The sequence below is a fragment of the Nansenia antarctica genome (genome assembly GCF_963989245.1).
Source record: "Nansenia antarctica genome assembly, chromosome: 8".
NCBI classification, from domain to species: Eukaryota; Metazoa; Chordata; class Actinopteri; order Argentiniformes; family Microstomatidae; genus Nansenia; species Nansenia antarctica.
Window position 1 is genome coordinate 55,677,068 of NC_137678.1, and position 22,295 is coordinate 55,699,362.

A 22,295-nucleotide genomic window follows, 5' to 3' on the forward strand; every position below is an offset into this window, starting at 1 on the left:
GGGCCTCTGAAGTCTTCCCTGAGGTCTCGGCTGCTTCAAGCTGCTTGGAAAGAGCATTTTTGAGTTGGGCAAGTATATTTTTCTCCTCCGCTTGAGCCAGGACAGTCTCTTTGTATGCCATTGATGCTGATCTCATGCTCCTTGCGAGGTGAGTGTCAGAGCGGTGGACAGCCAGGTCGACTACCTCAATGAGGTTGGGATGGGTTCCACCAACGGTTTTGCCCAGTGGGCCGTCCCAGAGGACGAGGTCTCCCACAATCTTGGTTGGCTGGGGAACAAGACGACCTTCACGGTGACTGATAAGGAGGTCTATCTTCTCAGGACGGACCAGTTCGTCAGTGGCAACGTCAGGGAAGAATTTCTGCAATTGCCTGGGCGAGACCGGCTGGTTCACCTCTGCGATGCTCTCCAGTCCGTAGCAGAGGATTTTATGCTCTGCCACCTTTCCTTTGGGGGTTTTCATCCTCAGTCGCAGAGGGTACCTTTTTGTCACAATCGTCTTCCTCATACCCCCGATACCATGAATAATCAGCTTGATATCCTCGCCGCATAGACCAAGACGACCGGCTGCTTCGTTGGTAATGTAGTTCGTGTCGGAGGCGAGGTCGATCAGAGTGCCGATGAGGCAGCCAGAATTTGTTGTCGCATTCAGCAGCATCATCACTACAGGGTGTTCCTTCTGTCCAACTCCATCTCCAGCATTGGTGCATACAGTCGACGAGACTTTGAAGCTACATGTGATGTTGTGTGGTTAGCTAGCTTGCCAGAGGCAGGTGTGTGAGGACAGGTAGAGAGAGGAGGAGGGAGGTGGCAGGCAGGATGAACACACCTTCATGGATACAACACTAGAAACAGACTTATTCTTTGATTTGGTCTGTGGAGTGACATTCACATTCTGCAGGCTACATTCTATTTGGCTACATTAGTTTAGTATTTAGGCTAGTTTAAAAGTAAAAACCCACGGTATTTTCGTCGCAGAGGTGAACCAGCCGGTCTCGCCCAGGCAATTGCAGAAATTCTTCCCTGACGTTGCCACTGACGAACTGGTCGGTCCTGAGAAGATAGACCTCCTTATCAGTCACCGTGAAGGTCGTCTTGTTCCCCAGCCAACCAAGATTGTGGGAGACCTCGTCCTCTGCCGCCGCCTCCTCTTCCTCTGCCACCACCTCTGCCTCGACGTTTATTGAGGGATTCCTGTTGGTCTTCAATGATCTTTTTCAGAGTTTCCCTCTCCACATCTCCCTCCATCACCTCCCATTCAACGTCTTTGTTTTTGATTTGCAAGTTCCCTTCATTTGCTTCCTTGGCCTTATCATAAGCCTCCTTGGCACTCCCTCTGAAGAGAATGGTACCCTCTTTGGCACCCCTGGTGGTCAAATCAATCCATTTGATCTGACCATGACCTGAGAACAGTTCGTGGAAGTCCTCTCTTGAAACGTTGTCGAGATCGCCTGAGAATTTCAGTAAGCATCCAGTCTGCTCATCCAGAGATTTCATTTCCTCTTCCTCTGCTTGTTTTTGCTTTTCGTCCTTATCATGTTTAGCTTTAATCTTTGATTCTGCTTTCATCAGTTTCCTCTCCTCTGCTTTCTTTGCGTGGTAGTCCTCTCTTGAAAGTATGACCATCTCATTGTCTTTGAACGATTTGGTATCTGTGCGTGCAAGAAACTCCTTAGACGCTTCTTCAGTGTCAAAAACCAGGAACACTGAGCCCTTGAACTGCTTCTGCAAGTTTCTTCTCATCTGAATGTTATCTATGGTTCCTTTCACATTCAGCCACTCCTGAATTTCATCAAGAGTTGTTTCAAGTGGAAAACCTTTAATGTACACAGATTTGTGTTTGATAGCATCTTTGTATGCATCATTCACTTCTGGCAAGGGCTTGGCTGAAGCCCTCCTGATTTTTGTCTTAAGGGCTCTGCACACAGCGTGCGATTTCTGTTGCGCGTCAACGTTCCATTTTGAAGTTTGAATGGAAGTCTATGAGAACATACAACAGAAATTGCATCGCACGCTGTGTGCATTGGGATGCGATGTTTTACGTTGTTCTCATAGACTTCCATTCAAACTTCAAAATGGAACGTTGACGCGCAACAGAAATCGCACGCTGTGTGCAGAGCCCTTTATCCTCACTGATTTCCAAAAGGCCAGACTTGGACTTTTGCAAAGCTTCAATGATTATGTTGGAATCTGTGGTCAGTATTCTCAGTCTGTTAAATTTCAGCATGGTTTCCAAAGTCACCCAGCCGTCATCAAGCTGCAACTGTTCTTTGAGAAACTTGTCTCTGGGAAGGTTGTGATCACCAAAGTAGTACTCAATCTGTTTAACCACCTTCAGCTCGGTTGGAGACATCTCGTTCTTCTCTGCCATGATTAGTTGTGAGATATGCAATGCTTTCAGAGATGTTACGTGACTGTCTCCAAACCGACTTTTTACACTCCGCTAAATCACGTTGGCAAGAAAGCGGATTCTCCTGCGTGCTACGGAGCACGTCGAGGACCAAAATATAATTATTGCTTTGACACCCGGCATGAGTGGGTGTTGGTTCCAACGCACCTGCTGTTCGTAGTTCCTCCGTTTGCAACACAGACTCTGGACCTTTCCATGAATTGAAGTGGTCTTGAAATCCAAAGTCCAAATAAAAGTAACAAACGAAAGTAACATATGTTGCCGCGGTGTGGTATGTACGCGTGTGTCAATGTTTGTTTGTATGTGTGTCACTTCTGGGTCGGGCCTATCCCCGATCGGAATTCAAAAGCAAAGTTATCAAACAAAGTTGTCAAACAAAATAACTTGTATCAAACAAAACTTGTATCAAACAAAACTTCTATCAAACAAAACTTGTAACAAACAAAACAATCAATCTTTTCTAATGTGGTGGTTTATCGTGATGGTTGAAAAACTGTGTCGCACCCTCACGTGTCAGGACTCATCAAGCTCAAGCAAGGAGAGATCACTTCCTTATATCAATTATGTCCTTAGATTGGGCGACACCCATTTTCAAAATAAAAGTCTTTATGGGCCAAAGTACCACTTTCAAAATACCATTCAAGTGGCTTTTCATAAATAATAATATAAAGCTTTTTTGGCTCCAACAGTATATGTCTATGGGTCTCTACAATAATGTATATGTCTATGGGCCTCTACAATAATGTATATGTCTATGGGCCTCTACAATAATGTGTATGTCTATGGGTCTCTACAATAATGTATATGTCTATGGGCCTCTACAATAATGTGTATGTCTATGGGTCTCTACAATAATGTATATGTCTATGGGTCTCTACAATAATGTATATGTCTATGGGCCTCTACAATAATGTGTATGTCTATGGGCCTCTACAATAATGTATATGTCTATGGGTCTCTACAATAATGTATATGTCTATGGGCCTCTACAATAATGTGTATGTCTATGGGTCTCTACAATAATGTATATGTCTATGGGCCTCTACAATAATGTATATGTCTATGGGCCTCTACAATAATGTATATGTCTATGGGCCTCTACAATAATGTATATGTCTATGGGTCTCTACAATAATGTATATGTCTATGGGCCTCTACAATAATGTGTATGTCTATGGGCCTCTACAATAATGTATATGTCTATGGGTCTCTACAATAATGTGTATGTCTATGGGTCTCTACAATAATGTGTATGTCTATGGGCCTCTACAATAATGTATATGTCTTTGGGTCTCTACAATAATGTATATGTCTATGGGTCTCTACAATAATGTATATGTCTATGGGTCTCTACAATAATGTGTATGTCTATGGGTCTCTACAATAATGTATATGTCTATGGGTCTCTACAATAATGTATATGTCTATGGGTCTCTACAATAATGTATATGTCTATGGGCCTCTACAATAATGTAAATGTCTATGGGCCTCTACAATAATGTGTATGTCTATGGGCCTCTACAATAATGTGTATGTCTATGGGCCTCTACAATAATGTATATGTCTTTGGGTCTCTACAATAATGTATATGTCTATGGGTCTCTACAATAATGTATATGTCTATGGGTCTCTACAATAATGTATATGTCTATGGGCCTCTACAATAATGTATATGTCTATGGGTCTCTACAATAATGTATATGTCTATGGGCCTCTACAATAATGTATATGTCTATGGGCCTCTACAATAATGTGTATGTCTATGGGCCTCTACAATAATGTGTATGTCTATGGGTCTCTACAATAATGTGTATGTCTATGGGCCTCTACAATAATGTGTATGTCTATGGGTCTCTACAATAATGTATATGTCTATGGGTCTCTACAATAATGTATATGTCTATGGGCCTCTACAATAATGTGTATGTCTATGGGCCTCTACAATAATGTATATGTCTATGGGTCTCTACAATAATGTGTATGTCTATGGGTCTCTACAATAATGTATATGTCTATGGGCCTCTACAATAATGTGTATGTCTATGGGTCTCTACAATAATGTATATGTCTATGGGTCTCTACAATAATGTATATGTCTATGGGCCTCTACAATAATGTGTATGTCTATGGGTCTCTACAATAATGTATATGTCTATGGGTCTCTACAATAATGTATATGTCTATGGGCCTCTACAATAATGTGTATGTCTATGGGTCTCTACAATAATGTATATGTCTATGGGTCTCTACAATAATGTATATGTATATGGGCCTCTACAATAATGTATATGTCTATGGGTCTCTACAATAATGTATATGTCTATGGGTCTCTACAATAATGTATATGTATATGGGCCTCTACAATAATGTATATGTCTATGGGTCTCTACAATAATGTATATGTCTATGGGCCTCTACAATAATGTATATGTCTATGGGTCTCTACAATAATGTATATGTCTATGGGTCTCTACAATAATGTATATGTCTATGGGTCTCTACAATAATGTATATGTCTATGGGCCTCTACAATAATGTATATGTCTATGGGCCTCTACAATAATGTATATGTCTATGGGTCTCTACAATAATGTGTATGTCTATGGGTCTCTACAATAATGTATATGTCTATGGGCCTCTACAATAATGTGTATGTCTATGGGCCTCTACAATAATGTATATGTCTTTGGGTCTCTACAATAATGTATATGTCTATGGGCCTCTACAATAATGTATATGTCTATGGGTCTCTACAATAATGTATATGTCTATGGGTCTCTACAATAATGTATATGTCTATGGGCCTCTACAATAATGTCTATGGGTCTCTACAATAATGTATATGTCTATGGGCCTCTACAATAATGTATATGTCTATGGGTCTCTACAATAATGTGTATGTCTATGGGTCTCTACAATAATGTCTATGGGTCTCTACAATAATGTATATGTCTATGGGTCTCTACAATAATGTGTATGTCTATGGGTCTCTACAATAATGTCTATGGGTCTCTACAATAATGTATATGTCTATGGGCCTCTACAATAATGTATATGTCTATGGGTCTCTACAATAATGTATATGTCTATGGGTCTCTACAATAATGTATATGTCTATGGGCCTCTACAATAATGTGTATGTCTATGGGCCTCTACAATAATGTATATGTCTATGGGTCTCTACAATAATGTATATGTCTATGGGTCTCTACAATAATGTGTATGTCTATGGGCCTCTACAATAATGTATATGTCTATGGGTCTCTACAATAATGTGTATGTCTATGGGTCTCTACAATAATGTATATGTATATGGGTCTCTACAATAATGTATATGTCTATGGGTCTCTACAATAATGTCTATGGGTCTCTACAATAATGTATATGTCTATGGGCCTCTACAATAATGTATATGTCTATGGGCCTCTACAATAATGTATATGTCTATGGGCCTCTACAATAATGTATATGTCTATGGGTCTCTACAATAATGTATATGTCTTTGGGTCTCTACAATAATGTATATGTCTATGGGCCTCTACAATAATGTATATGTCTATGGGTCTCTACAATAATGTGTATGTCTATGGGTCTCTACAATAATGTATATGTCTATGGGCCTCTACAATAATGTATATGTCTATGGGTCTCTACAATAATGTATATGTCTATGGGTCTCTACAATAATGTGTATGTCTATGGGTCTCTACAATAATGTATATGTCTATGGGCCTCTACAATAATGTATATGTCTATGGGCCTCTACAATAATGTATATGTCTATGGGTCTCTACAATAATGTATATGTCTATGGGTCTCTACAATAATGTGTATGTCTATGGGTCTCTACAATAATGTATATGTCTATGGGTCTCTACAATAATGTATATGTCTTTGGGTCTCTACAATAATGTATATGTCTATGGGCCTCTACAATAATGTATATGTCTATGGGTCTCTACAATAATGTATATGTCTTTGGGTCTCTACAATAATGTATATGTCTATGGGCCTCTACAATAATGTGTATGTCTATGGGTCTCTACAATAATGTGTATGTCTATGGGTCTCTACAATAATGTATATGTCTATGGGCCTCTACAATAATGTATATGTCTATGGGTCTCTACAATAATGTATATGTCTATGGGCCTCTACAATAATGTGTATGTCTATGGGTCTCTACAATAATGTATATGTCTATGGGTCTCTACAATAATGTGTATGTCTATGGGTCTCTACAATAATGTAAATGTCTATGGGTCTCTACAATAATGTATATGTCTATGGGTCTCTACAATAATGTATATGTCTATGGGTCTCTACAATAATGTATATGTCTATGGGTCTCTACAATAATGTATATGTCTATGGGTCTCTACAATAATGTATATGTCTATGGGTCTCTACAATAATGTATATGTATATGGGCCTCTACAATAATGTATATGTCTATGGGTCTCTACAATAATGTATATGTCTATGGGTCTCTACAATAATGTATATGTATATGGGCCTCTACAATAATGTATATGTCTATGGGTCTCTACAATAATGTATATGTCTATGGGCCTCTACAATAATGTATATGTCTATGGGTCTCTACAATAATGTATATGTCTATGGGTCTCTACAATAATGTATATGTCTATGGGTCTCTACAATAATGTATATGTCTATGGGCCTCTACAATAATGTATATGTCTATGGGCCTCTACAATAATGTATATGTCTATGGGTCTCTACAATAATGTGTATGTCTATGGGTCTCTACAATAATGTATATGTCTATGGGCCTCTACAATAATGTGTATGTCTATGGGCCTCTACAATAATGTATATGTCTATGGGTCTCTACAATAATGTATATGTCTATGGGTCTCTACAATAATGTATATGTCTATGGGTCTCTACAATAATGTATATGTCTATGGGTCTCTACAATAATGTATATGTCTATGGGTCTCTACAATAATGTATATGTCTATGGGCCTCTACAATAATGTCTATGGGTCTCTACAATAATGTATATGTCTATGGGCCTCTACAATAATGTATATGTCTATGGGTCTCTACAATAATGTGTATGTCTATGGGTCTCTACAATAATGTCTATGGGTCTCTACAATAATGTATATGTCTATGGGTCTCTACAATAATGTGTATGTCTATGGGTCTCTACAATAATGTCTATGGGTCTCTACAATAATGTATATGTCTATGGGCCTCTACAATAATGTATATGTCTATGGGTCTCTACAATAATGTATATGTCTATGGGTCTCTACAATAATGTATATGTCTATGGGCCTCTACAATAATGTGCATGTCTATGGGCCTCTACAATAATGTATATGTCTATGGGTCTCTACAATAATGTATATGTCTATGGGTCTCTACAATAATGTGTATGTCTATGGGCCTCTACAATAATGTATATGTCTATGGGTCTCTACAATAATGTGTATGTCTATGGGTCTCTACAATAATGTATATGTATATGGGTCTCTACAATAATGTATATGTCTATGGGTCTCTACAATAATGTCTATGGGTCTCTACAATAATGTATATGTCTATGGGCCTCTACAATAATGTATATGTCTATGGGCCTCTACAATAATGTATATGTCTATGGGCCTCTACAATAATGTATATGTCTATGGGTCTCTACAATAATGTATATGTCTTTGGGTCTCTACAATAATGTATATGTCTATGGGCCTCTACAATAATGTATATGTCTATGGGTCTCTACAATAATGTGTATGTCTATGGGTCTCTACAATAATGTATATGTCTATGGGCCTCTACAATAATGTATATGTCTATGGGTCTCTACAATAATGTATATGTCTATGGGTCTCTACAATAATGTGTATGTCTATGGGTCTCTACAATAATGTATATGTCTATGGGCCTCTACAATAATGTATATGTCTATGGGCCTCTACAATAATGTATATGTCTATGGGTCTCTACAATAATGTATATGTCTATGGGTCTCTACAATAATGTGTATGTCTATGGGTCTCTACAATAATGTATATGTCTATGGGTCTCTACAATAATGTATATGTCTTTGGGTCTCTACAATAATGTATATGTCTATGGGCCTCTACAATAATGTATATGTCTATGGGTCTCTACAATAATGTATATGTCTTTGGGTCTCTACAATAATGTATATGTCTATGGGCCTCTACAATAATGTGTATGTCTATGGGTCTCTACAATAATGTGTATGTCTATGGGTCTCTACAATAATGTATATGTCTATGGGCCTCTACAATAATGTATATGTCTATGGGTCTCTACAATAATGTATATGTCTATGGGCCTCTACAATAATGTGTATGTCTATGGGTCTCTACAATAATGTATATGTCTATGGGTCTCTACAATAATGTGTATGTCTATGGGTCTCTACAATAATGTAAATGTCTATGGGTCTCTACAATAATGTATATGTCTATGGGTCTCTACAATAATGTATATGTCTATGGGTCTCTACAATAATGTATATGTCTATGGGTCTCTACAATAATGTATATGTCTATGGGTCTCTACAATAATGTATATGTCTATGGGTCTCTACAATAATGTATATGTCTATGGGCCTCTACAATAATGTATATGTCTATGGGTCTCTACAATAATGTGTATGTCAATGGGTCTCTACAATAATGTATATGTCTATGGGTCTCTACAATAATGTGTATGTCTATGGGTCTACAATAATGTATATGTCTATGGGCCTCTACAATAATGTATATGTCTATGGGTCTCTACAATAATGTATATGTCTATGGGCCTCTACAATAATGTATATGTCTATGGGTCTCTACAATAATGTATATGTCTATGGGTCTCTACAATAATGTATATGTCTATGGGTCTACAATAATGTATATGTCTATGGGTCTCTACAATAATGTATATGTCTATGGGTCTCTACAATAATGTATATGTCTATGGGTCTACAATAATGTATATGTCTATGGGTCTCTACAATAATGTATATGTCTATGGGTCTCTACAATAATGTATATGTCTATGGGTCTCTACAATAATGTATATGTCTATGGGCCTCTACAATAATGTATATGTCTATGGGCCTCTACAATAATGTGTATGTCTATGGGTCTCTACAATAATGTGTATGTCTATGGGTCTCTACAATAATGTATATGTCTATGGGTCTCTACAATAATGTATATGTCTATGGGTCTCTACAATAATGTATATGTCTATGGGCCTCTACAATAATGTATATGTCTATGGGCCTCTACAATAATGTATATGTCTATGGGTCTCTACAATAATGTGTATGTCTATGGGTCTCTACAATAATGTATATGTCTATGGGTCTCTACAATAATGTATATGTCTATGGGTCTCTACAATAATGTATATGTATATGGGCCTCTACAATAATGTATATGTCTATGGGCCTCTACAATAATGTATATGTCTATGGGTCTACAATAATGTATATGTCTATGGGTCTGTACAATAATGTGTATGTCTATGGGTCTCTACAATAATGTATATGTCTATGGGCCTCTACAATAATGTATATGTCTATGGGTCTCTACAATAATGTATATGTCTATGGGTCTCTACAATAATGTATATGTCTATGGGTCTCTACAATAATGTATATGTCTATGGGTCTCTACAATAATGTATATGTCTATGGGTTTCTACAATAATGTGTATGTCTATGGGTCTGTACAATAATGTGTATGTCTATGGGTCTGTACAATAATGTCTATGTCTATGGGCCTCTACAATAATGTATATGTCTATGGGCCTCTACAATAATGTATATGTCTATGGGCCTCTACAATAATGTATATGTCTATGGGTCTCTACAATAATGTATATGTCTATGGGTCTCTACAATAATGTATATGTCTATGGGCCTCTACAATAATGTGTATGTCTATGGGCCTCTACAATAATGTATATGTCTATGGGTCTCTACAATAATGTATATGTCTATGGGCCTCTACAATAATGTATATGTCTATGGGTCTCTACAATAATGTATATGTCTATGGGTCTCTACAATAATGTATATGTCTATGGGTCTCTACAATAATGTGTATGTCTATGGGCCTCTACAATAATGTGTATGTCTATGGGCCTCTACAATAATGTATATGTCTATGGGCCTCTACAATAATGTATATGTCTATGGGCCTCTACAATAATGTATATGTCTATGGGTCTCTACAATAATGTATATGTCTATGGGCCTCTACAATAATGTATATGTCTATGGGCCTCTACAATAATGTGTATGTCTATGGGTCTCTACAATAATGTATATGTCTATGGGTCTACAATAATGTATATGTCTATGGGTCTCTACAATAATGTATATGTCTATGGGCCTCTACAATAATGTAAATGTCTATGGGCCTCTACAATAATGTGTATGTCTATGGGCCTCTACAATAATGTGTATGTCTATGGGCCTCTACAATAATGTGTATGTCTATGGGTCTGTACAATAATGTATATGTCTATGGGTCTCTACAATAATGTATATGTATATGGGCCTCTACAATAATGTATATGTCTATGGGTCTCTACAATAATGTATATGTCTATGGGCCTCTACAATAATGTATATGTCTATGGGTCTCTACAATAATGTATATGTCTATGGGTCTCTACAATAATGTATATGTCTATGGGTCTCTACAATAATGTATATGTCTATGGGTCTCTACAATAATGTATATGTCTATGGGCCTCTACAATAATGTATATGTCTTTGGGTCTCTACAATAATGTATATGTCTATGGGCCTCTACAATAATGTATATGTCTATGGGTCTCTACAATAATGTATATGTCTATGGGTCTCTACAATAATGTATATGTCTATGGGCCTCTACAATAATGTGTATGTCTATGGGTCTCTACAATAATGTGTATGTCTATGGGTCTACAATAATTGATTGATTGAATTGAAAACTTTATTAGAATGTTTGCAGAAGTAGGTACATGAAAGTACATATTACATACAAGGTCAAACTAAGAGGATAAAAACCCAAGAAAGCCACTGGCTTATTTCAATTGGGGCCCTTGATAATGTATATGTCTATGGGCCTCTACAATAATGTATATGTCTATGGGCCTCTACAATAATGTATATGTCTATGGGTCTCTACAATAATGTGTATGTCTATGGGCCTCTACAATAATGTATATGTCTATGGGCCTCTACAATAATGTATATGTCTATGGGTCTCTACAATAATGTATATGTCTATGGGTCTCTACAATAATGTATATGTCTATGGGTCTCTACAATAATGTATATGTCTATGGGTCTCTACAATAATGTGTATGTCTATGGGTCTCTACAATAATGTATATGTCTATGGGTCTCTACAATAATGTATATGTCTATGGGTCTCTACAATAATGTGTATGTCTATGGGTCTCTACAATAATGTATATGTCTATGGGTCTCTACAATAATGTATATGTCTATGGGTCTCTACAATAATGTGTATGTCTATGGGCCTCTACAATAATGTATATGTCTATGGGTCTCTACAATAATGTATATGTCTATGGGTCTCTACAATAATGTGTATGTCTATGGGTCTCTACAATAATGTATATGTCTATGGGTCTCTACAATAATGTATATGTCTATGGGTCTCTACAATAATGTATATGTCTATGGGTCTCTACAATAATGTGTATGTCTATGGGCCTCTACAATAATGTATATGTCTATGGGTCTCTACAATAATGTATATGTCTATGGGTCTCTACAATAATGTATATGTCTATGGGCCTCTACAATAATGTATATGTCTATGGGCCTCTACAATAATGTATATGTCTATGGGTCTCTACAATAATGTGTATGTCTATGGGTCTCTACAATAATGTATATGTCTATGGGTCTCTACAATAATGTATATGTCTATGGGTCTCTACAATAATGTATATGTATATGGGCCTCTACAATAATGTATATGTCTATGGGCCTCTACAATAATGTATATGTCTATGGGTCTACAATAATGTATATGTCTATGGGTCTCTACAATAATGTATATGTCTATGGGTCTCTACAATAATGTATATGTCTATGGGTCTCTACAATAATGTATATGTCTATGGGTCTCTACAATAATGTATATGTCTATGGGTCTCTACAATAATGTATATGTCTATGGGTTTCTACAATAATGTGTATGTCTATGGGTCTGTACAATAATGTGTATGTCTATGGGTCTGTACAATAATGTCTATGTCTATGGGCCTCTACAATAATGTATATGTCTATGGGCCTCTACAATAATGTATATGTCTATGGGCCTCTACAATAATGTATATGTCTATGGGTCTCTACAATAATGTATATGTCTATGGGTCTCTACAATAATGTATATGTCTATGGGCCTCTACAATAATGTGTATGTCTATGGGCCTCTACAATAATGTATATGTCTATGGGTCTCTACAATAATGTATATGTCTATGGGCCTCTACAATAATGTATATGTCTATGGGTCTCTACAATAATGTATATGTCTATGGGTCTCTACAATAATGTATATGTCTATGGGTCTCTACAATAATGTGTATGTCTATGGGCCTCTACAATAATGTGTATGTCTATGGGCCTCTACAATAATGTATATGTCTATGGGCCTCTACAATAATGTATATGTCTATGGGCCTCTACAATAATGTATATGTCTATGGGTCTCTACAATAATGTATATGTCTATGGGCCTCTACAATAATGTATATGTCTATGGGCCTCTACAATAATGTGTATGTCTATGGGTCTCTACAATAATGTATATGTCTATGGGTCTACAATAATGTATATGTCTATGGGTCTCTACAATAATGTGTATGTCTATGGGTCTCTACAATAATGTATATGTCTATGGGCCTCTACAATAATGTAAATGTCTATGGGCCTCTACAATAATGTGTATGTCTATGGGCCTCTACAATAATGTGTATGTCTATGGGCCTCTACAATAATGTGTATGTCTATGGGTCTGTACAATAATGTATATGTCTATGGGTCTCTACAATAATGTATATGTATATGGGCCTCTACAATAATGTATATGTCTATGGGTCTCTACAATAATGTATATGTCTATGGGCCTCTACAATAATGTATATGTCTATGGGTCTCTACAATAATGTATATGTCTATGGGTCTCTACAATAATGTATATGTCTATGGGTCTCTACAATAATGTATATGTCTATGGGTCTCTACAATAATGTATATGTCTATGGGCCTCTACAATAATGTATATGTCTTTGGGTCTCTACAATAATGTATATGTCTATGGGCCTCTACAATAATGTATATGTCTATGGGTCTCTACAATAATGTATATGTCTATGGGTCTCTACAATAATGTATATGTCTATGGGCCTCTACAATAATGTGTATGTCTATGGGTCTCTACAATAATGTGTATGTCTATGGGTCTACAATAATTGATTGATTGAATTGAAAACTTTATTAGAATGTTTGCAGAAGTAGGTACATGAAAGTACATATTACATACAAGGTCAAACTAAGAGGATAAAAACCCAAGAAAGCCACTGGCTTATTTCAATTGGGGTCCTTGATAATGTATATGTCTATGGGCCTCTACAATAATGTATATGTCTATGGGCCTCTACAATAATGTATATGTCTTTGGGTCTCTACAATAATGTGTATGTCTATGGGCCTCTACAATAATGTATATGTCTATGGGTCTCTACAATAATGTATATGTCTATGGGCCTCTACAATAATGTATATGTCTATGGGTCTCTACAATAATGTATATGTCTATGGGTCTCTACAATAATGTATATGTCTATGGGTCTCTACAATAATGTATATGTCTATGGGTCTCTACAATAATGTGTATGTCTATGGGTCTCTACAATAATGTATATGTCTATGGGTCTCTACAATAATGTATATGTCTATGGGTCTCTACAATAATGTGTATGTCTATGGGTCTCTACAATAATGTATATGTCTATGGGTCTCTACAATAATGTATATGTCTATGGGTCTCTACAATAATGTGTATGTCTATGGGCCTCTACAATAATGTATATGTCTATGGGTCTCTACAATAATGTATATGTCTATGGGTCTCTACAATAATGTGTATGTCTATGGGTCTCTACAATAATGTATATGTCTTTGGGTCTCTACAATAATGTGTATGTCTATGGGTCTCTACAATAATGTATATGTCTATGGGCCTCTACAATAATGTATATGTCTATGGGTCTCTACAATAATGTGTATGTCTATGGGTCTCTACAATAATGTATATGTCTATGGGTCTCTACAATAATGTATATGTCTATGGGTCTCTACAATAATGTATATGTCTATGGGTCTCTACAATAATGTATATGTCTTTGGGTCTCTACAATAATGTATATGTCTATGGGTCTCTACAATAATGTATATGTCTATGGGTCTCTACAATAATGTGTATGTCTATGGGTCTCTACAATAATGTGTATGTCTATGGGTCTCTACAATAATGTGTATGTCTATGGGCCTCTACAATAATGTATATGTCTATGGGTCTCTACAATAATGTGTATGTCTATGGGTCTCTACAATAATGTGTATGTCTATGGGTCTCTACAATAATGTGTATGTCTATGGGCCTCTACAATAATGTATATGTCTATGGGTCTCTACAATAATGTCTATGGGCCTCTACAATAATGTGTATGTCTATGGGTCTCTACAATAATGTCTATGGGTCTCTACAATAATGTATATGTCTATGGGCCTCTACAATAATGTATATGTCTATGGGTCTCTACAATAATGTATATGTCTTTGGGTCTCTACAATAATGTATATGTCTATGGGTCTCTACAATAATGTATATGTCTATGGGTCTCTACAATAATGTTTATGTCTATGGGTCTCTACAATAATGTATATGTCTATGGGCCTCTACAATAATGTATATGTCTATGGGCCTCTACAATAATGTGTATGTCTATGGGTCTCTACAATAATGTGTATGTCTATGGGTCTCTACAATAATGTCTATGGGTCTCTACAATAATGTATATGTCTATGGGCCTCTACAATAATGTATATGTCTATGGGCCTCTACAATAATGTATATGTCTATGGGTCTCTACAATAATGTCTATGGGTCTCTACAATAATGTATATGTCTATGGGCCTCTACAATAATGTATATGTCTATGGGCCTCTACAATAATGTATATGTCTATGGGCCTCTACAATAATGTGTATGTCTATGGGTCTCTACAATAATGTATATGTCTATGGGCCTCTACAATAATGTATATGTCTATGGGTCTCTACAATAATGTATATGTCTATGGGCCTCTACAATAATGTATATGTCTATGGGTCTCTACAATAATGTATATGTCTATGGGTCTCTACAATAATGTGTATGTCTATGGGCCTCTACAATAATGTATATGTCTATGGGTCTCTACAATAATGTATATGTCTATGGGTCTCTACAATAATGTCTATGGGTCTCTACAATAATGTATATGTCTATGGGCCTCTACAATAATGTATATGTCTATGGGCCTCTACAATAATGTATATGTCTATGGGTCTCTACAATAATGTATATGTCTATGGGCCTCTACAATAATGTGTATGTCTATGGGCCTCTACAATAATGTATATGTCTATGGGTCTCTACAATAATGTATATGTCTATGGGTCTCTACAATAATGTCTATGGGTCTCTACAATAATGTATATGTCTATGGGCCTCTACAATAATGTATATGTCTATGGGCCTCTACAATAATGTATATGTCTATGGGCCTCTACAATAATGTATATGTCTTTGGGTCTCTACAATAATGTATATGTCTATGGGCCTCTACAATAATGTATATGTCTATGGGTCTCTACAATAATGTATATGTCTATGGGTCTCTACAATAATGTATATGTCTATGGGTCTCTACAATAATGTATATGTCTATGGGTCTCTACAATAATGTATATGTCTATGGGTCTCTACAATAATGTATATGTCTATGGGTCTCTACAATAATGTATATGTCTATGGGTCTCTACAATAATGTATATGTCTATGGGTCTCTACAATAATGTATATGTCTATGGGTCTCTACAATAATGTATATGTCTATGGGTCTCTACAATAATGTATATGTCTATGGGTCTCTACAATAATGTGTATGTCTATGGGTCTCTACAATAATGTGTATGTCTATGGGTCTCTACAATAATGTGTATGTCTATGGGCCTCTACAATAATGTATATGTCTATGGGTCTCTACAATAATGTGTATGTCTATGGGTCTCTACAATAATGTGTATGTCTATGGGTCTCTACAATAATGTGTATGTCTATGGGCCTCTACAATAATGTATATGTCTATGGGTCTCTACAATAATGTCTATGGGCCTCTACAATAATGTGTATGTCTATGGGTCTCTACAATAATGTCTATGGGTCTCTACAATAATGTATATGTCTATGGGCCTCTACAATAATGTATATGTCTATGGGTCTCTACAATAATGTATATGTCTTTGGGTCTCTACAATAATGTATATGTCTATGGGTCTCTACAATAATGTATATGTCTATGGGTCTCTACAATAATGTTTATGTCTATGGGTCTCTACAATAATGTATATGTCTATGGGCCTCTACAATAATGTATATGTCTATGGGCCTCTACAATAATGTGTATGTCTATGGGTCTCTACAATAATGTGTATGTCTATGGGTCTCTACAATAATGTCTATGGGTCTCTACAATAATGTATATGTCTATGGGCCTCTACAATAATGTATATGTCTATGGGCCTCTACAATAATGTATATGTCTATGGGTCTCTACAATAATGTCTATGGGTCTCTACAATAATGTATATGTCTATGGGCCTCTACAATAATGTATATGTCTATGGGCCTCTACAATAATGTATATGTCTATGGGCCTCTACAATAATGTGTATGTCTATGGGTCTCTACAATAATGTATATGTCTATGGGCCTCTACAATAATGTATATGTCTATGGGTCTCTACAATAATGTATATGTCTATGGGCCTCTACAATAATGTATATGTCTATGGGTCTCTACAATAATGTATATGTCTATGGGTCTCTACAATAATGTGTATGTCTATGGGCCTCTACAATAATGTATATGTCTATGGGTCTCTACAATAATGTATATGTCTATGGGTCTCTACAATAATGTCTATGGGTCTCTACAATAATGTATATGTCTATGGGCCTCTACAATAATGTATATGTCTATGGGCCTCTACAATAATGTATATGTCTATGGGTCTCTACAATAATGTATATGTCTATGGGCCTCTACAATAATGTGTATGTCTATGGGCCTCTACAATAATGTATATGTCTATGGGTCTCTACAATAATGTATATGTCTATGGGTCTCTACAATAATGTCTATGGGTCTCTACAATAATGTATATGTCTATGGGCCTCTACAATAATGTATATGTCTATGGGCCTCTACAATAATGTATATGTCTATGGGCCTCTACAATAATGTATATGTCTTTGGGTCTCTACAATAATGTATATGTCTATGGGCCTCTACAATAATGTATATGTCTATGGGTCTCTACAATAATGTATATGTCTATGGGTCTCTACAATAATGTATATGTCTATGGGTCTCTACAATAATGTATATGTCTATGGGTCTCTACAATAATGTATATGTCTATGGGTCTCTACAATAATGTATATGTCTATGGGTCTCTACAATAATGTATATGTCTATGGGTCTCTACAATAATGTATATGTCTATGGGTCTCTACAATAATGTATATGTCTATGGGTCTCTACAATAATGTATATGTCTATGGGTCTCTACAATAATGTATATGTCTATGGGTCTCTACAATAATGTATATGTCTATGGGTCTCTACAATAATGTATATGTCTATGGGTCTCTACAATAATGTATATGTCTATGGGCCTCTACAATAATGTATATGTCTATGGGTCTCTACAATAATGTATATGTCTATGGGCCTCTACAATAATGTGTATATCTATGGGTCTCTACAATAATGTATATGTCTATGGGTCTCTACAATAATGTATATGTCTATGGGCCTCTACAATAATGTATATGTCTTTGGGTCTCTACAATAATGTGTATGTCTATGGGTCTCTACAATAATGTGTATGTCTATGGGCCTCTACAATAATGTATATGTCTATGGGCCTCTACAATAATGTATATGTCTTTGGGTCTCTACAATAATGTGTATGTCTATGGGTCTCTACAATAATGTATATGTCTATGGGTCTCTACAATAAAGTGTATGTCTATGGGTCTCTACAATAATGTATATGTCTATGGGTCTCTACAATAATGTGTATGTCTATGGGCCTCTACAATAATGTATATGTCTATGGGTCTCTACAATAATGTGTATGTCTATGGGCCTCTACAATAATGTATATGTCTATGGGTCTCTACAATAATGTGTATGTCTATGGGTCTCTACAATAATGTATATGTCTATGGGTCTCTACAATAATGTATATGTCTATGGGCCTCTACAATAATGTATATGTCTATGGGTCTCTACAATAATGTATATGTCTATGGGCCTCTACAATAATGTATATATCTATGGGTCTCTACAATAATGTATATGTCTATGGGCCTCTACAATAATGTATATGTCTATGGGTCTCTACAATAATGTATATGTCTATGGGCCTCTACAATAATGTATATGTCTATGGGTCTCTACAATAATGTGTATGTCTATGGGTCTCTACAATAATGTGTATGTCTATGGGTCTCTACAATAATGTGTATGTCTATGGGTCTCTACAATAATGTGTATGTCTATGGGCCTCTACAATAATGTATATGTCTATGGGTCTCTACAATAATGTGTATGTCTATGGGTCTCTACAATAATGTATATGTCTATGGGTCTCTACAATAATGTATATGTCTATGGGCCTCTACAATAATGTATATGTCTATGGGTCTCTACAATAATGTATATGTCTATGGGCCTCTACAATAATGTATATATCTATGGGTCTCTACAATAATGTATATGTCTATGGGCCTCTACAATAATGTATATGTCTATGGGTCTCTACAATAATGTATATGTCTATGGGCCTCTACAATAATGTATATGTCTATGGGTCTCTACAATAATGTATATGTCTATGGGCCTCTACAATAATGTATATGTCTATGGGCCTCTACAATAATGTATATGTCTATGGGCCTCTACAATAATGTATATGTCTATGGGCCTCTACAATAATGTATATGTCTATGGGTCTCTACAATAATGTATATGTCTATGGGTCTCTACAATAATGTGTATGTCTATGGGTCTACAATAATGTATATGTCTATGGGCCTCTACAATAATGTATATGTCTATGGGCCTCTACAATAATGTATATGTCTATGGGCCTCTACAATAATGTATATGTCTATGGGTCTCTACAATAATGTATATGTCTATGGGTCTCTACAATAATGTGTATGTCTATGGGTCTCTACAATAATGTATATGTCTTTGGGTCTCTACAATAATGTGTATGTCTATGGGTCTCTACAATAATGTATATGTCTATGGGCCTCTACAATAATGTATATGTCTATGGGTCTCTACAATAATGTGTATGTCTATGGGTCTCTACAATAATGTATATGTCTATGGGTCTCTACAATAATGTATATGTCTATGGGTCTCTACAATAATGTATATGTCTATGGGTCTCTACAATAATGTATATGTCTTTGGGTCTCTACAATAATGTATATGTCTATGGGTCTCTACAATAATGTATATGTCTATGGGTCTCTACAATAATGTGTATGTCTATGGGTCTCTACAATAATGTGTATGTCTATGGGTCTCTACAATAATGTGTATGTCTATGGGCCTCTACAATAATGTATATGTCTATGGGTCTCTACAATAATGTGTATGTCTATGGGTCTCTACAATAATGTGTATGTCTATGGGTCTCTACAATAATGTGTATGTCTATGGGCCTCTACAATAATGTATATGTCTATGGGTCTCTACAATAATGTCTATGGGCCTCTACAATAATGTGTATGTCTATGGGTCTCTACAATAATGTCTATGGGTCTCTACAATAATGTATATGTCTATGGGCCTCTACAATAATGTATATGTCTATGGGTCTCTACAATAATGTATATGTCTTTGGGTCTCTACAATAATGTATATGTCTATGGGTCTCTACAATAATGTATATGTCTATGGGTCTCTACAATAATGTTTATGTCTATGGGTCTCTACAATAATGTATATGTCTATGGGCCTCTACAATAATGTATATGTCTATGGGCCTCTACAATAATGTGTATGTCTATGGGTCTCTACAATAATGTGTATGTCTATGGGTCTCTACAATAATGTCTATGGGTCTCTACAATAATGTATATGTCTATGGGCCTCTACAATAATGTATATGTCTATGGGCCTCTACAATAATGTATATGTCTATGGGTCTCTACAATAATGTATATGTCTATGGGCCTCTACAATAATGTATATGTCTATGGGCCTCTACAATAATGTATATGTCTATGGGCCTCTACAATAATGTGTATGTCTATGGGTCTCTACAATAATGTATATGTCTATGGGCCTCTACAATAATGTATATGTCTATGGGTCTCTACAATAATGTATATGTCTATGGGCCTCTACAATAATGTATATGTCTATGGGTCTCTACAATAATGTATATGTCTATGGGTCTCTACAATAATGTGTATGTCTATGGGCCTCTACAATAATGTATATGTCTATGGGTCTCTACAATAATGTATATGTCTATGGGTCTCTACAATAATGTCTATGGGTCTCTACAATAATGTATATGTCTATGGGCCTCTACAATAATGTATATGTCTATGGGCCTCTACAATAATGTATATGTCTATGGGTCTCTACAATAATGTATATGTCTATGGGCCTCTACAATAATGTGTATGTCTATGGGCCTCTACAATAATGTATATGTCTATGGGTCTCTACAATAATGTATATGTCTATGGGTCTCTACAATAATGTCTATGGGTCTCTACAATAATGTATATGTCTATGGGCCTCTACAATAATGTATATGTCTATGGGCCTCTACAATAATGTATATGTCTATGGGCCTCTACAATAATGTATATGTCTTTGGGTCTCTACAATAATGTATATGTCTATGGGCCTCTACAATAATGTATATGTCTATGGGTCTCTACAATAATGTATATGTCTATGGGTCTCTACAATAATGTATATGTCTATGGGTCTCTACAATAATGTATATGTCTATGGGTCTCTACAATAATGTATATGTCTATGGGTCTCTACAATAATGTATATGTCTATGGGTCTCTACAATAATGTATATGTCTATGGGTCTCTACAATAATGTATATGTCTATGGGCCTCTACAATAATGTATATGTCTATGGGTCTCTACAATAATGTATATGTCTTTGGGTCTCTACAATAATGTATATGTCTATGGGCCTCTACAATAATGTATATGTCTATGGGTCTCTACAATAATGTATATGTCTATGGGTCTCTACAATAATGTATATGTCTATGGGTCTCTACAATAATGTATATGTCTATGGGTCTCTACAATAATGTATATGTCTATGGGTCTCTACAATAATGTATATGTCTATGGGTCTCTACAATAATGTATATGTCTATGGGTCTCTACAATAATGTATATGTCTATGGGCCTCTACAATAATGTATATGTCTATGGGTCTCTACA

The 22,295-nt window shown here is 35.8% G+C and overlaps 1 protein-coding gene across 1 annotated transcript; it reads right to left on the bottom strand.

Moving 5' to 3' along the window:
- Positions 1-1,074: 1,074 nt before the first annotated feature.
- Positions 1,075-2,371, bottom strand: LOC308164438 (lupus La protein homolog B-like; the record flags this gene model as incomplete). Its single annotated transcript, XM_080538535.1, has 2 exons — positions 1,075-1,980; positions 2,243-2,371. The coding sequence occupies 2 exons, from the start codon at positions 2,369-2,371 to the stop codon at positions 1,075-1,077; spliced, it is 1,035 nt and encodes a 344-aa protein (XP_080394661.1).
- Positions 2,372-22,295: the final 19,924 nt, after the last annotated feature.